The 16,147-nt window shown below is 36.5% G+C and overlaps 1 protein-coding gene across 1 annotated transcript; it reads right to left on the bottom strand.

The window, feature by feature from the left end:
* Positions 1–663: 663 nt before the first annotated feature.
* Positions 664–11,563, bottom strand: LOC147539078 (uncharacterized). The gene is made up of 10 exons (XM_086640573.1): positions 10,376–11,563; positions 10,076–10,141; positions 9,816–9,996; positions 3,547–3,743; positions 3,264–3,314; positions 3,067–3,158; positions 2,088–2,206; positions 1,700–1,785; positions 1,324–1,428; positions 664–1,075 (listed from the first exon to the last, which is right to left on the bottom strand). The coding sequence occupies exons 1-10, from the start codon at positions 10,715–10,717 to the stop codon at positions 938–940; spliced, it is 1,377 nt and encodes a 458-aa protein (XP_086496699.1). The 5' UTR covers positions 10,718–11,563; the 3' UTR covers positions 664–937.
* Positions 11,564–16,147: the final 4,584 nt, after the last annotated feature.

Below are 16,147 nucleotides of genomic sequence, written 5' to 3'. Positions count from 1 at the left end.
GTTTCTGTTATTCGAATTAACAGCTACTCTAGGAGGAATGTTTTTATGCAGGGCTAATAATTTAATACTTATATTTGTGGTTCCAATAGGTTTCAGTTTGTGCGCCTACTTATTATCTAAGTATACTAAATGAGATGTACGATCTGATGAGACTACAACGAACTATCTATGGCCCGAGACGGAATACTTGCACTTTGACTTAGTCAAAGCAATACTAACCAAGTCAAAGCAATATTAACCAAGTCAAAGTCAAAATGAGATGGTAAAAATGGCTAGTGTATTTAAATCCCCTTTATGGAATGATGCAGACCAGCCTTCTGAACCGCTAGTGATATTATTCGTTTTGACAATTTCTAGCCCCCACGTTTTAAAAAGCCTCACCTTGCACTACTTTGCAACACCTTTGTAAAAATATTGGACTTTTAATAAACAAACTACAAACATTTGAATTTTTAACAAAAAAAAATACAAATTTTGAATTTGTAATTGAAAAAATTTTAAAGTTAGGTCTTCAGCCAATTTCCCTTAAATATAAAAGGCAATAAACCAGGCACTAAATGTGGGTCTTCAGTCCAATTCCCCTTGAATATAAAACAAATCAAACCATGTTTATCATAACCCCTAAACAAAGTGGACTTCACAGTCTACCATAGCGACCAAAAATTGCTTTAATGTCACTTCTATTTGAAGACTAACAATCTTTAGGCCACATTTAGATTCACAAGAAAGATCTCTCTAAATGTGGAAGATTAACAGTTACAAACAGAGCCATTACATTTTCGTTTGTCTTTCTCGAGATATGAATCACATAAAGTATGGTAGAATTTGGTATAAAAAAATATTGAGTTAACTGGTCGGGTTGAAAAATACATGAAGATAGTCTGTTCTATATATTGCTGCTTGGTTCCGGTATAGACTGAAGAAACGGTGTTGACAATCAGAGAAGACAACTTTTGAATCCCTTCTCTAGGGCTTCTGCATCTAAGTTCCTCCCTATGAACACTATTTTATTGATTCTCTGTTCGTCTGGTCCCCATAATCGATCTGGTGAGCCCTGGAAAATGTCATGAACTCCCTGTGGAAACAAAAATCAAACTTAGTACATAAAGAGAATAGAATAAAATCAGCTGGGCGAAAAAGGAACTGTTGAAATATATAAATCTGACTTTGCTTGAATTGCAAGCTTTTCTTTTGCGTAGTTGAATTACAAGCTTGAGTTTGATTCATCTGAATCGACTAGTTCAAAGATAAATAGTAGTTTCAAAAAACTCTGAAATTATAAGACAAGCGTAACTAATGTTATTTGCAAGTGAAAGGTTTCACCTGAAAGACAAATCTTTCGTTCATACCCTCGACGGAGAGGAGACCTTTCATGCGATATATGTCGTCACTTCTTTCGATCAGCAACGTGCCCAACCACATATTCGCCTAGAGTAGACATTGAAACAGTCATAGACGCCCGATATATTCAGCCTTTTAGTCGACGAAACAGCAAGAGAAAGATTTCTCTAAATGGAAACAAAAAGCCAACAAATGCCGGAAGGAGAACAAATCGAAGGAATGGAACAAAAAGAAAAAAGATTTCTGCAGTGTCCAAAGTTTTTATCCCACTCAAATAAACAATAGCATGACTATATAGAGAAGCAGATAATGAGAGAAACATATTCAACAAAACAACGGAGAAAACCCTAAAACCAACCTTCTCAAGATCTAGGCTCCCTTCACAAACTATGCTAACAGAAGAAACGCCAGGATCATGAGTGTGATCATGAGCATGGTGATGGTCTGCATGCCCAAACGGAGTAAACAAGTTAGTATTCTTGTGGTAAGGAAATATATGAAGTATTACATTGCTACTGAAGGGATGAAAACTGATATCAAGATAAGAGAAAGATAATAATAACAGAAGACATACTTGATCAAGAAAATCACTATAAAATGCTGGGAACTACTTTTTAAATGGAGGAACTACTTTGCGAGGCCATAACTAAGGAGACAGTAACCAAAACAGATTTATGAAACCCACGCATATAATTGTTGGGGAACAGCAACTTAATTTGTGGCGAAATTCATAAAATTTAACATACCATGTTTATGTTCGTGTTCATGATCATGGTGATGATGCTTATCGTGCTCGTGATCATGATCATGATCGTGACTATGGTGGTCTTCTTCTGAATCTTTGGCATCAACAGCACTCTCAATCCTGACAGATTCCCAAAAGATATTATTTCAGAAACCCAACCGAGACAGCAAAAAATGAATGTACAAACAAGACAGAAAGCATCTTGCATATCTCAGAACTCGTGGTATCTTGAACTAGTTGAATACTGCAAATAAAATAGTAGCCGACTACATGGACTGATGTACATTTCAAGTCAAAAGCTTCTAAGAGATTTTCAACAATGATTGGGGTATGAAAATTAAAGTCAGACAAGTTTATGTAATTTTATTTTATTTCGCTTCTGTGACTTTTATTTACTTGTCTTAATGTTTTGGGTAAGTATATTTAATTTCCATAATTGCCAGTGGCGGATCCACAATATACATCCCTGTGTGCTAATATCAAAGCTAATATTTTCATTAAATGATCCTCTACACAAGTTATAGTTATTTCGAAATTTGTAATGAACCACTTCATATAAATATTATACATCATACATTTATAGTTGTCCTCTTTGGGTTCTCATCATCTGAACAGTCTCGTTTCTAATTAATGAAGGAACTTTTTAGGTTTAGTTAGAGTAATTTAAATTATTGTTGCCTAGTTTGTTTCTTAAAGTTCGAGTTGGAGTTTCATCTGATCTTCCAATGTAAACCTCCGCAGTTACTTCTGAGTTCTGCCTATGCGAAGTATAATGAAGCAGCAGAAATCTTCAGATGATGGTAAAAAAGGTGTACGAGCAACAAGCACATGTTATCCTTTCGTCTCAAGTCCAACAAGATGTAAAACCAAATGTATGAATGATGTATTTTGCTGCAAACGGCAAGGAAGTAAATGCAACCAAATTCCAGAAACAGAAGCAAAGATTGTTCAAACAAAAAAAAGAGGTGATGAAATAGAACCTCTCCAAGTCAAAGCCTCCAATTCCAAGCACATAATCCAGATCAACTTGTCCAAATTGGGTCCGCTTTAGTTCCGCCATAGTATTAATAGTCTGTATCCAGTAAGTTCAGTGTTACAATCAATTAAAGAACAAAGAGTGAATATTGGGTGCTTACAACCACATGTAGGAAAGAAACGACTGCAAATTCTACTGTACCTTTATCCGCTGGATCAAGGAAGCAATTTGTTGTTCGTTCACAAGGTCAGTCTAGACGCACAGGCGAAGCACAGAAAACCCCGTTAGTCAAGCAATACATCAACACGATCAACATATCCAAAAGAGATGATAGAAACTTAATGTACAGCTATTAAAAAACAGATGGTACAATAATTCAAAGGAACATAACAAGTAAACAGAAATCAGTCCTCGACCCTGAAGGGTTCAGCCTAATGAAATCTAAGATCCCCAACGCCGAAAACATTGTGTTTATAAAGTATACCTTGTTTACTATGATGCGATCTGCATAAGCAATTTGTTCAACTGCCTCATTAACTATTCCTTTGGGCTTTATCTCATCCAAGTGTAAACCAGCATGTTTCGCATCAACCAGTGTAACAACACCATCCAGCTTGACATCATTAAAAACTTGATCTTCAGCATAAAATGTCTGGATGATTGGCGACGGATTTGCCAAGCCTGCAAAGTTACAAGAGAACAGGTCGCAATGAATAAACTCAACAAGAAACAATCAGAACTTTGGACCTCAATTCATATTAAATGATGAAATCCAATACACATGAAAAAAACTAGAAGCAGAATACTAAATCATTAAGATTTCTCAAAAGAAATCCGAGCAAAGGAAAGCACATCATGACAAGCTAAGAAAAAATAGAAATACCCATCATACTTCCATAAGTCTATGTTCTAATGATATAGAGTATATGTCCCAACGATCCAACTCCGTTCATAGGAGGCAGATAGTTCTGTTATCCAAGCTAGTAATTAAAACCAGCAAATGCGAAAAGGGAATATAAAATTGACCAATGAACCGTAAAATAATAAAGAACTTCTTTTTTTGTGCTTCGTTATAAACCAAGAAGACAACCACCTGAAAAAAAGAACCTGCAGTAGATGAAGAAACAGAGATGGTGGAACAGAGGCACGAGATAGACTCATTGTCCTGAAGACTTAAAACGCCCATGCTACCAAAGAATTCGGTATTGCTTAGCAGTATCTGAGCGAAGTCCCCTAAGATTCAATTGTTCTATCAGGATCTAAAGAACCAAACTTCGTTTCTGATCTACTGAATTTGATAGAGCGATGGAGAGAATAAACAGACAGAGAAGAATAGAGTGGAGAGACATTTTGTTTTTTTGTGTGTTTTATTTCTAGGAAGTTAGGCTATTTATAGACTTGGATTCTATGATCTGACGACTCGCAATCGTTTTGATCCAACAGTCAAGCAACAACATGCATATAGCATGTACACCACGTAGTATGACTATTTCTACTAGCCAATAACGGGAGGAAAAAGCCTAAGCTAAACTGAGAAAAAAAGGAACTTCTCTGGTAGACCAAGATGAAGACCAGAACTAGAACTAGAGCCAGGGCCAGGTTGGTGACCCGACCCATGGGTGTGCACAAGTGAACAAGAAAGAAGGTGAGGGGTCGCACCCCTTACACTCATTTTAACTCATGAATTCAAACAAATTTCTACCGTTGAGCTATGTGGGAGTAAAAACTTTGCTTAAAGTTTCTCTATCTATTTGGTATAGAGGGAATAAAAAGTATTCCACATTATATTATAAAATTGTTTGAACAAAAGTTATTTTTGTTTGTTTATGAATAAAAAGTGTTCCCTCCAAAAGTGATCTTACTTTAATATTTTTTTATTCAATTAATTCAAAAAGTAACAGTTCTTATAAGGAACCTAAAGCCCAACAACATACTAAAGAGCCTAAAGCCCAACAAACTTATTATTTATACCTTTTTCATAACCTAAATTCAATAACTATGGATTCCACCTCCTCTGAGGGTCGAACATGGGACCTCCAGGATTTTGCAGTTTATGTCAACACTATCAACCACTTGGGCAAGGGACTAGAGAGCAAAGTTTGCAAACTTATAAAATCTTTATATAGTCTTAAACAAGCACCTAAACAATGGCATGAAAATTTTGATTAGATAGTATTGGCAAATGGGTTCAAAATTAATGAGTCAGATAAATGTGTACATTAAATGGATGTTATGTAATTAATTGTCTTTGTGTGGATGACGTGTTAATACAAGGCACTTCTTTAGATATCATAAACTGTACTAAGGAACTCTTAATCAGAAACTTTGAGATGAAAGACTTAGGACAAACAGATGTCATTCTAGGAATAAAAGTCATCAGATACCCTGAGGGGATTACCTTAGTTCAAACACATTATATAGTTTGTAACCAATTTGACTGCTCTCCTGCAAAGTACTTTTTGACCATTCTTTAGTCCTAAAGAACAATAAGGGTGAGGCAGTATCCCAACTAGAGTACTGTCACGGGGTAAAATTTCGCTCATTACTTTAGCACCGCGTGACACTTGTCTCAGCTTTCTCCTAAGCACAAGTCTAAGAGCATCTCCAATGCAACACTCAACTTACAAAACTCAATTTGACACGTAGGACTACTTGAGTTTTTGACAAAAAACAATCTCCAATGCAACACTCAACTAGAGTCTCAATGTGATGTGGCAACAATAAATATTGAGATACTCAAAAGAGAACTCAATTGTTGAGTTCTCTTTTGAGTATCTCAAAATTTATTGTTGTATCTCAATTGGTCCACATCAACATTTTATATATTAAAATAAGAACCAAAAGTAAATCTAAAGTAAATGTTGAGTTTTTTTTAGTGTTGCATTGGAGATGAATTTTGAATTGAGTATCTCAATAGTGCAACCTAGGAAAGAGAAACTCAACTCGTACTTGACACATTGGATTAATTGAGTTTTTGTCGAGTGTTGCATTGGAGATGCTCTAAGCCTTTCACTTGAATGCCTAGAGTAACCTTGACTTAACTAGGTTATTCCAACACTAAGAATGCTCCAAGAAAGGCAAGCTTCCAGAAATGCAAGAACACTTGAGAGAACTTGATCTTTATTGATAAGAACCCAAAGTTTATAAGTGTGGGCAAACTTCCCAAGTCACTCAAACTCTACACTCTATTTCTTGAATCCTCACTTGGATGATTACATGTGAAGGGGTGACCCCTATTTATACTAGTTAGCTTACAAAATGGATGCTTAAGATTAAACCATATGTCTGACATCTAATGGCTTAGAACAACGTAGAGATTTCTAAGGAAATCTCTAGATAACTCTTGGCTCCATCATTCTCTAAAGTCTTCCATCCAAAATATCTTCAAGTATCTCTAGAAATAGAAAATCCATTGGGTCTTGGGCCAACAAGTATGGAGCATGGAACCTTTCAACTACGCACAAGGTAGCCCGGCCCACAAGTGCTTTGTCCCCTCCTTGCTGGTTGTTTTCGGGCTGCTATTTTTTGGGCTGCTACTTGGGCTGGGAAAGCTGTTGGCTGGGCCATGGTAGCTACTGTTTTGTGTGCTTCTAAAAATGGTATGTGACAGTACGGTAGGGTGATAAGAAGTCTAATATACATGATGAACTGCACTAGATATTGCTTACGAGGTAAGAAGACTAAGTAGGTACACTTGCAACCCTGGCCAAAGCCATTGGGAATTGGATGCCCTAATTAAGGTACTGAGATACCTAAAGTACACACAGTTTACATTGCCCACGTTATCCTGCGGTTTTAGAAGGATATATCGATGCCAATTGGATTTCGGACTCAGAAGAATCCAAATTCACCAGTTGATTTGTCTTTACACTGGCAGAAGTCGCAGTTGCTTAGAAGTCATCCAAGTAGACATGCATTGCTATATCAACGATAGAAGCAAAATCCATCGAACTTGATAAAGCTGCAAAAGAAGCTGAATGGTTATGAAGCTTTTTGGATGATATCCCAATTTGGCCTAAATCAATGCCTTCAATTCTGATTCACCGTGATTCTATAGCTGCAATAGCTAAAGCGAAAAACAACATTTACAAATGAAAGTCTAGAAATATTCGTCGAAGACATAACTCAGTAAAGCAATTATTGGCTAATGCAGTAATATCCAAGACTTTGTGAAGTCTAAGGAAAACCTTGCAGATCCTTTGACGAAAGGATTACCGAGAGATGTTGTAAATGTAACGTCGAGGGGGATGTGCCTAAAGCTCATATCAGAGTAAATCATTTATGACGGACACCCAACCTTGGAACTGGAGATCTCATGACCTTGGTTCAATGGGACAACTAAGTTGTAGATGATAAATTTTGAACATTCAAAGGAGTGAACTCCTTCCTATCCCTATGACAAACAAAGAGTGTACCTCATCAATATGGGGGATGAGATCTATAGCTAGGGTATACCAAGTGGGGTGGAACATGACACCCTTGATGGACTCACCTATATGAGTGTGGAAGTGGGGTCGCTTCCTATGAGAATCGGGCAATTCACTAAGGCACTCGTGAATACTAGGATATGCTCATGGCCAATAACGAGCACAAACGAATGATCTTGACAACATCAAGAGGAATTGTGTGAAGTTTGTTGATCGAGTCTTGATGGAGACCATCAAGATGGGCCTCACGGCCGAACTAGTTAGAGGGCCTCATGGCCGAGTCCATTAGGGTTAGAGTTTAGGAGGTTCCATGTTTTAGTATTTCCTACTAAGTCTAGGTTTAGAAGTTTCTATGTTTGAGTATCTTTGATATTTAGGAATCCTAGTTTGAGTCTATTTAGAAGTTTCTAAGTTCCTATAAAAGGAAGTCAAGTTTATCCTTGTTATTCAGATCAGAGAATATTATGAATCAAGTTTATTGTTAATCAAGTTTATCGTTTATTATTAATCAAGTTTATCGTTTTATCGCTTTATCGCTTTTATCGTTATTTCATAAGCTTTACTTCATTAGTTTAGTTTAATAACAATGGTGGATTCCATTACTTTTACGCTTCCGCAACAATCTACATCAAGTCTCCAATACAGAAGTCCAATTCAAGAACATCATGTTTATTAAATGACTATTAGTCCCAGCAAACTATCACAAGGCAAATGTTCAAGAAATAACGACACCTTCTCTGACACACAATGCCTCGTATTCTTATGTTCCTCTCCTATCAGCTCTTTTGATTTTATTCATGCGAGGGATTGTTATTTTTTGAAATTAATTGAATAAAACAATATTCAAGTTAGATTACTTTTAGAGGCAAACTTTTGGAAGGAACGCCTTTTACCCATAAACAAACAAAAATACTTTTGTTCAAACAACTTTTACAGCATAAAGTGGAACACCTTTTACACACTCTAGACCAAAGTATATAAAGAAACTTTAAGCAAATTTTTTACTCCCACATAACTCAATGAGAGAAACTTGTTTGAGTTTAATGAGTTAGAATGGGTGTAAAGGTTGTGGCCCGTTGGGGTTACAATAGTTCTCTTCAGAGGAGAGACCTACCAGTTTTTAAGGGGCACACCCTCACCTTCTTTCTAGTTCACTTATGCACACCCACAGATTGGGTCACCAACCCGGCCCCGACTCAGGCTCTGGTCTTGGTCGTGGTCTACCAGTGTAATGCCTATTTTTTCTCAGTCAAACTCAGACTTTTTCCTCCCATTACTGGCTAGTGGAAATACTCATAGTACGCGGTGTACAGGCTATATGACTGTTGTTTGACTTTTGAATCAAAACAATTGCGAGTCGTCAGATCATAGAATCTAAGTTTATAAATGGTCCTAACTTCCCAGAAGTAAAACACACAGAAAACGAAATTTCTCTCCACTCTATTTTCTCTGCTCTGTTTTTTCTCTCCATCACTCTGTCAAGATCAATAGATCAGAAACGAAGTTTGCTTCTTTAGTTCCTGAGATAGAACAGTTGAATCCTATGGGACTTCGCTCAGATACTGTTATGCAATATTGAGTTCTCTGGTAACAAGGGTGTTTTAATTCGTTGGGATAGTGAGTCTAACTCGTGCCTCTGTTCCACCATCATTGTTTCTTCATCTATTACAAGTTCTTTTTCTCAGGTGGTTGTCTTCCTGGTTTATGATGAAGCACTAAAAAAGATAAGTTCTTTATTATTTTACTGTTCATTGCTCAATTTTATGTTCCCTTTTTCATTTGATGGTTTTAATTACTATTTTGGATTACAAGTTCATCACAGGTCAATCCGAGAGGCGAGAACCATCTGCCTTATGTCCCAAAATTCAACACCGTTCATATGTTCTGCTTCAAAAGGTTTTCAAATATAAAGGAAGCAATCGACCTTAGGTAAAACAATTGAATTGCGGCTTGAGAAACCATGAATTAATTGACAATTCGACTACGCCTAATCCTATCAAAGAAATCAATACTTGTCTTATGGTCAAGCATTTGGTAGGCCCTCTTACTTCTTTTCTCTTTTGCAATTTCGCTGAACTACGAAAGTTATGACACATAGTACTGAGCACTCTAATATACAGCCATATCTTATGCAAATACTACTTTTTCTAGCGATATCTTTTTGTCCTCGTGAACACAGTTCTAGTTACCTCAAACTTTTAGCAAATATGTCAAATAAAAAAGTGGGTTAATTCTCAATTAACCGCTTCCCCGATTTCACTTCCACACACAACAGACTCAAACTTACCAAAAAACATTGAATAACTAGTACAGAACTTAGTTATACCTGTTGTCTCTATAACTATATGATCAAATTTCCCTTTCTTTTTAGAAACCAATTCTGCAATCATTCGAACAAGATCACCCCTCACAGTGCAACAAAGACAACCATTATTAAGCATAACTATATCCTCAGCTCCTGTAGTTTTCGCAGCAACTAAAGAACCATCAATATCAACTTCACCAAACTGCAACATAATTACAAAACCAACTAATTACTTAAGCTCATAAATCATAACAAGTACACAAAATTCTCAAACTACTCACCTCGTTCTCAATCACTGCTATTCGTTTTCCATGATCAGCAGTCAGAATATGGTTGAGCAAAGTTGTCTGTCCAAAACAAAGACCATATATTGGACTCAATTAACAACAAGAACCCTAAACTTATCCATAACAACAACAACTTCAAATCAATCTTCTGACTACTATAAGATTAAGACATACTAAACAGACTAAAATGCTAAACCCTAACCTTAACTGATGTCAAATGACACAAATTGATAAAACGTTCCACAAAATGAGGGCTTAGTTAGAAAAAATGAATCTTCATTGAATATTATATACCTTTCCAGAGCCTAAGAATCCAGTAATTATAGTGGCAGGAATTCGATCATCTGGAGGAACTTTAGTCAAAACATCATCAGTAGAAGTATCGTTCTGGTTCTGGGTCGTAGCTGATGATGAAGCTGTAATTGTACGAACCCTAGTTCTATTTGCTAAGGAGTAATTACTAGATACGAGTACATTCAAATGAGAAGAAGTTGGATGAAGAGAAGAAGTGGAAAGAGAGGCTCTTCTTAGTAGAAAAGGGAAGGGTGTGGATGTGTGAAGAGTTGGAACAATGGTTGCCTTTCTTCTCAGTAACCCTAGGAAGGTCGTTGTTAAATCCAGTGACAGTGTCGCCATGGCCGCTGCTCAACCTAGTACAGTATTGGACAAAGCCCCAAGAGAAGAGTTTTGAGCTTCAGATTTTTCTCTCTTCGGAAAGAGGGTTTTAGAGATTTATCTAGAATGATTTTTTTTTGGGATAATTTTATTTTGGCCAAATGTAGATGACCAACTCACCAAAATGACCCCTACAAATGACCAGCTTCCAGATAGTCCCCTTTTGAGCAATTCCGTTAGTCGATTTTTTGGAATGATCCCTATTTACCATTCTTTTCGAACATTTTACCCTACTTATCTTTTCTTTCTCCGTTGTCTGAGAAAGGTCGTCAACGACGGGCGGATGTCACCTTATCAACAACCCATCAACACAAATTAAAAAACAAACTTATTTTTTGTTCTTCTTATCTTTTCTTTCTACCATCTTCTCTTCAAAAGTCAATTTCTTCTGAATCATTCTCTTCTCTCTCATCACTTCTTTTCTCTTTCTGAAATCTTTGTTCATGTTCATACCAAACTCGTGGTTTTTTCCCTCCTGATTTTGAAGCTCACCACCTTGAGCTATTTTTTCCCTGAGGGGATGACGGCTATGTGGAAGGTCAGATAACGTCAAAGATCTGTTTTCTTAATTGGAAGCAAAACTGACAAAGATACAATCTCCTTACGTGATTCTTTTATGTAAAATCGTTCCACGTGGCTATCAAGTGCGGTTGTCCATCTTGCCTCACCTATAGTATCATACAAGTTTGCCTTATTAAGGTATTTAAATCCAATCTTTTCGAATCTATTGATTTCTCATACTTGTGCGTTGAACTGACTTGAGCGTCAAAGTGTCTTCACATGTACCCCATCTCTCAAGTCTTCATCAGAGGAACAAAAAGAAGAAATCAATCAAGAGTTACAAGGTTATTTTCTTGTTGATACCAAATGATGATGTCTAAAATTGGCTTTCATGTTATCACAAAAACTATGGACATTTTGTTATGTACAATACATAATAAAATTTCTTATACATCAAGTCCAAAACGTCACTGAAACTTTATTGGACAGTTTGTTATGTATAGTACATAATAATATTTTCTATACATTCCTTCCAAAAGGTAAATTATTTCACTCAAAAGTTATAGGAAATTTTGTATTGTACACAATTAAATGTACAGTAAATGTGATCGTGTGATATACTTTTTTCAAATTTATTACACTTTTGGTGGATAAAGTATAGGACATTTTGTTATGTAGAGTACATGATCAAACGTCTTGTACTGTACTGTAACACCCCATGTATGTAGGGTGCCTTTAAAATTTGTACTAATACTAAACTCTAGAAAACAAAAACCCTCTTAAAACCTTATAACCTAAAATCCTCCACTTTCTTCCTTCCTTTATTATTTTTCAGCAACAAATAGGAAAAAATAGAGAGAGAAAGTGAAGGAGAAGAAGGGAATAGAGAGAGAAAAAACGAAGGGAAGAAGAAGTGCACTTTAGGTTTACTATTTTGAACTACAAGAACAAGTAGGTTTCCTTCTCCCTAATTTTTCTATAGTCAATTTCAATTAATTAACCTAGATATGGGTATTAGTTAGACAAATAGCATGTTAGTACCATCGTAGCAAATTTTTATTGTTGTAGCTTAGGTTGTATATTGAAATCAACAAGTAGATAATATGATTAACTAACTCCATATAATCTAAACTACTAGGATTGAAACACGATTATTGAGTTTATAGTTAAAACTAGATGTATATGATCGATTATTGAGTTAATTGTGTTATACATTGCGATAGTAGTTAACTGAGATTGTTGATTATGTTGTGTTGTTTGTTTGAACCTAATGATGTCAGAGACATGACAATTAGATAATAAGCTCCACATAGCGATTGGGTTAAGTCATTCGATGTAACAAGAATGGTTTCATATGAATTATATGGTTGTGATGTTTAAATATGTGTATGGATTGAATCATTCAGTTAAGTGATGAGAGTCAGAACTAGGCATGGTTGGCTCAACCCAATGGTCGATTATGAACACTGGTTTATTGATGCGATACCTGAAGGATCATGGGCTTGAGTTTTAGAATAGATGAGGATATTCCGTTGCATTTTGGTGGTTGACTCGACTTGAGAGTTGATGCAAACACGGGTAACTGTATGTATTGTACAAGCTTGTGGACCACACATGATACTTCTTATCTAAGGAGCATGTAACCAATCAGAAGTTAGCGCGCCTCCTGCTCATATGTGAAGTGATCATGTTGCACGAATTCCCTTTTTGAGAGGTCCCTTGTCTGTTGAGAGGTTTAAGTCGATTCAAACACGAGGGCCAAATAAGGGCGACTAGTGGACTTCAGAAATTGGTTGTAACCCATCATATGGGAAGTTATGTTGTGAAAACCTTCCTCAACGTTGTGATACGTTGAGTAGGTGTTATTTGGTACGAAAGTCGTGTCTTAGTTTAAGACTATTGTTTCTTCTCGTATATTCGGATCTTTGTTTAGTTATGATTTGGTCTATCGAGATTTTTAGGTATTTGGAAATCTACTAGCTGAGTTTTGACCCAACCTGTTATTTTTAGCTGATAGAGACCGGGGAGTGCCACCAGTTTGATCTCAGTTCGTCAGCTCAGAGTTTCTTTCGTCGTTTTTCGCTTTCAAGATTAAGTAATTGTTTGGACTTCTTTCTTAGATTCGTGGTATTTTCTTTCACACTCGTTTGCCAATTAATGTAATCGGATATTTCAAAGATTGTTATTCAGTTTATTCTTCGTTAGTTGGTTTATGATTTCTTATGAGCTTCATGCTATATTCGTTGCTCATTTATTTGGTTTTCATAATTATTATGTTGTGATTCTGTGGCGGAATACTCTATATCTTAGTTTTCATGGCGGCCGACGTGGAAATTTAGGACTTGTGTCGTTACATGCGCTTATGATTATGTCTTATACACATAATTATGTCCTAGACACTTGTCTAATTTCTTACAAATCTTAACAAAATTAACATCAAATTTGTTACTATCAACTAATGAATTACAAAGCAGTCCCTTTTTATTGAATCATCATCAACAACATCGTACGTACCGCACAAAAAAAATATGCAATCCTTCCTAATATCATCGCCCTCATACGCACAAAAAGAAAAAAATAATTTCATCGTCAAGCTTTCAAGTTTACAATTTTTTAGATCGATCTAGTACAGAAAAATCTAGATCTAATAATGAAGATCTATAAGATGAAGAAATCTAGAAAGAGAAAAGAAAAATGAATGGAGTCTTGTTGTTGATGGCATGTTCGTCTTCTTGATTTGCCGATGGGTTAATTCCGTTTTGGCCCCCGATTTGTGACCAACTGGCCGTTTTGGCCCCCATAAGTGTCCGGCAGTTTGTTTTGGCCCCAAAAAATTCCTAAATGGCCCCAAATTTTTTCAACCTCCCAATTTTACCCCCATGGCATTTTTGTAATTATCTTTTTTTTCTTTTTCTTTGTCCACCTCATCTAACAATCACCACATCACCTGTCCACCTCACCCTTCTTCTCCGGCGAAAGGTTGCCGGCCGGAATAAAAAATTCCGGCCGGCCACCTTTACCAAAAAAAAAAAAAAAAAAATTTTTTTCTTCATCTTCTTCATTTCTCTCTCTTCTTCCTCTCTTCTTCTTCTTTCTCTCTTCTTCCTCTTTCTCTCTAACCCCTCTCTCTTCTCTCTCTATAACTCCGGCGAAGGGGCGGAGCCCCTTCGCCGGAGAACCAGACCTTGAAGGTCTGGTTTCTACAACCAGACCTTGAAGGTCTGGTTTCTACAACCAGACCTTCAAGGTCTGGTTTCTACAACCAGACCTTGAAGGTCTGGTTTCTACAACCAGACCTTGAAGGTCTGGTTTCTACAACCAGACCTTGAAGGTCTGGTTTCTACAACCAGACCTTCAAGGTCTGGTTTCTACAACCAGACCTTGAAGGTCTGGTTTCTACAACCAGACCTTCAAGGTCTGGTTCTCCGGCGAAGGGGCTCCGCCCCTTCGCCGGAGTTATAGAGAGAGAAGAGAGAGGGGTTAGAGAGAAAGAGGAAGAAGAGAGAAAGAAGAAGAAGAGAGATAAAGAAGAAGAAGAGAGAGAAAGAAGGAGATGAAGAAGAGAGAGAAATGAAGAAGATGAAGAAAAAAAAAATTTTTTTTTTTTTTTTTTGGGTAAAGGTGGCCGGCCGGAATTTTTTATTCCGGCCGGCAACCTTTCGCCGGAGAAGAAGGGTGAGGTGGACAGGTGATGTGGTGATTGTTAGATGAGGTGGACAAAGAAAAAGAAAAAAAAGATAATTACAGAAATGCCATGGGGGTAAAATTGGGAGGTTGAAAAAATTTGGGGCCATTTAGGAATTTTTTGGGGCCAAAACGAACTGCCGGACACTTATGGGGGCCAAAACGGCCAGTTGGTCACAAATCGGGGGGCCAAAACGGAATTAACCCTTTGCCGATTTAGATACAAAACCGCATAACCAAATCTGCAACGCACATTAAACTCTCTTTCCTAACACAAAACTGAAATTTTTCAAAGTCTTTGTTGAAGAAAAAAAAAATTAACACTTGGGAGATAGAGAGGAAGATTTCAACAAAAAATTTAGAGAGAGAGGGAGAAATAACTCAACAAAAAACTAGAGGAAGGGAGATGAAGAAAAAATTTAAATAATTTAGAGAAAGAATGAAGATGAATATTAGATATGAGAGACCGAGAGAGAAGATGCAAGATGGGTGGAAAATCTACATGACAAGATTTGCTTCCATTCATTAGAAATGAATTTAAAGAAAGAATTCGCACTCAGTCAGAAACTGGGTCCACTGCTCCATGTACCGTGCAAGGGCTATATAGGAAAGAAAAAAATAAAAATATGAAAAAGTCAGATTAACCAGACATTTGGACCTCTTTAATATTTCAAGTTTTTGCTGGGGGGAACTTATTAACCCCCCACAATTTGGGCCTCCAACTCATTTAGGCTAAATTTATTTTGAAGAAATAATGTTATTTTGGTATAAGAAAAACAAACTTGTGTTCCAAATTTAGTACTTTTTCGAAACTCAAAGTCTCCCTAAAATTTCAAATCCATGACACATTTTCTCAACATCCAAGGGTGTCTTTCGCGTCACTTCCCTCTATCATTATTATGCATGGTACATATGGAACGGTAGGAGTGTAGATGGTAATTCATTGAATCGAATGTGCACATTTGTATCTGAATCAGTTTCTCACATCCCAAGTTGATAAGCTAATCAGAATTTAAAACTTTTAAAATATAACTTTTAATTTCTTATAAATAATGTCAATTTCTATGTAAATGACAATGAAACTAAATAAGGGTTTGTTTGATACGTGTGAAAATGTGAGTAAGAAAATCGTTTTCCCAAGAAAATCAGTTTTCCGCTGTTTGGTTGGTCACTTTGGGTAAGAAAATCGATTTCCTAAGAAAATGG

Source organism: Eschscholzia californica, unplaced genomic scaffold (assembly GCF_041429995.1).
Source record: "Eschscholzia californica isolate CP2 unplaced genomic scaffold, dmEscCali1.0.p SCAF_5, whole genome shotgun sequence".
Lineage (NCBI taxonomy): Eukaryota > Viridiplantae > Streptophyta > Magnoliopsida > Ranunculales > Papaveraceae > Eschscholzia > Eschscholzia californica.
This window is presented reverse-complemented; position numbering and strand designations above follow the sequence as displayed.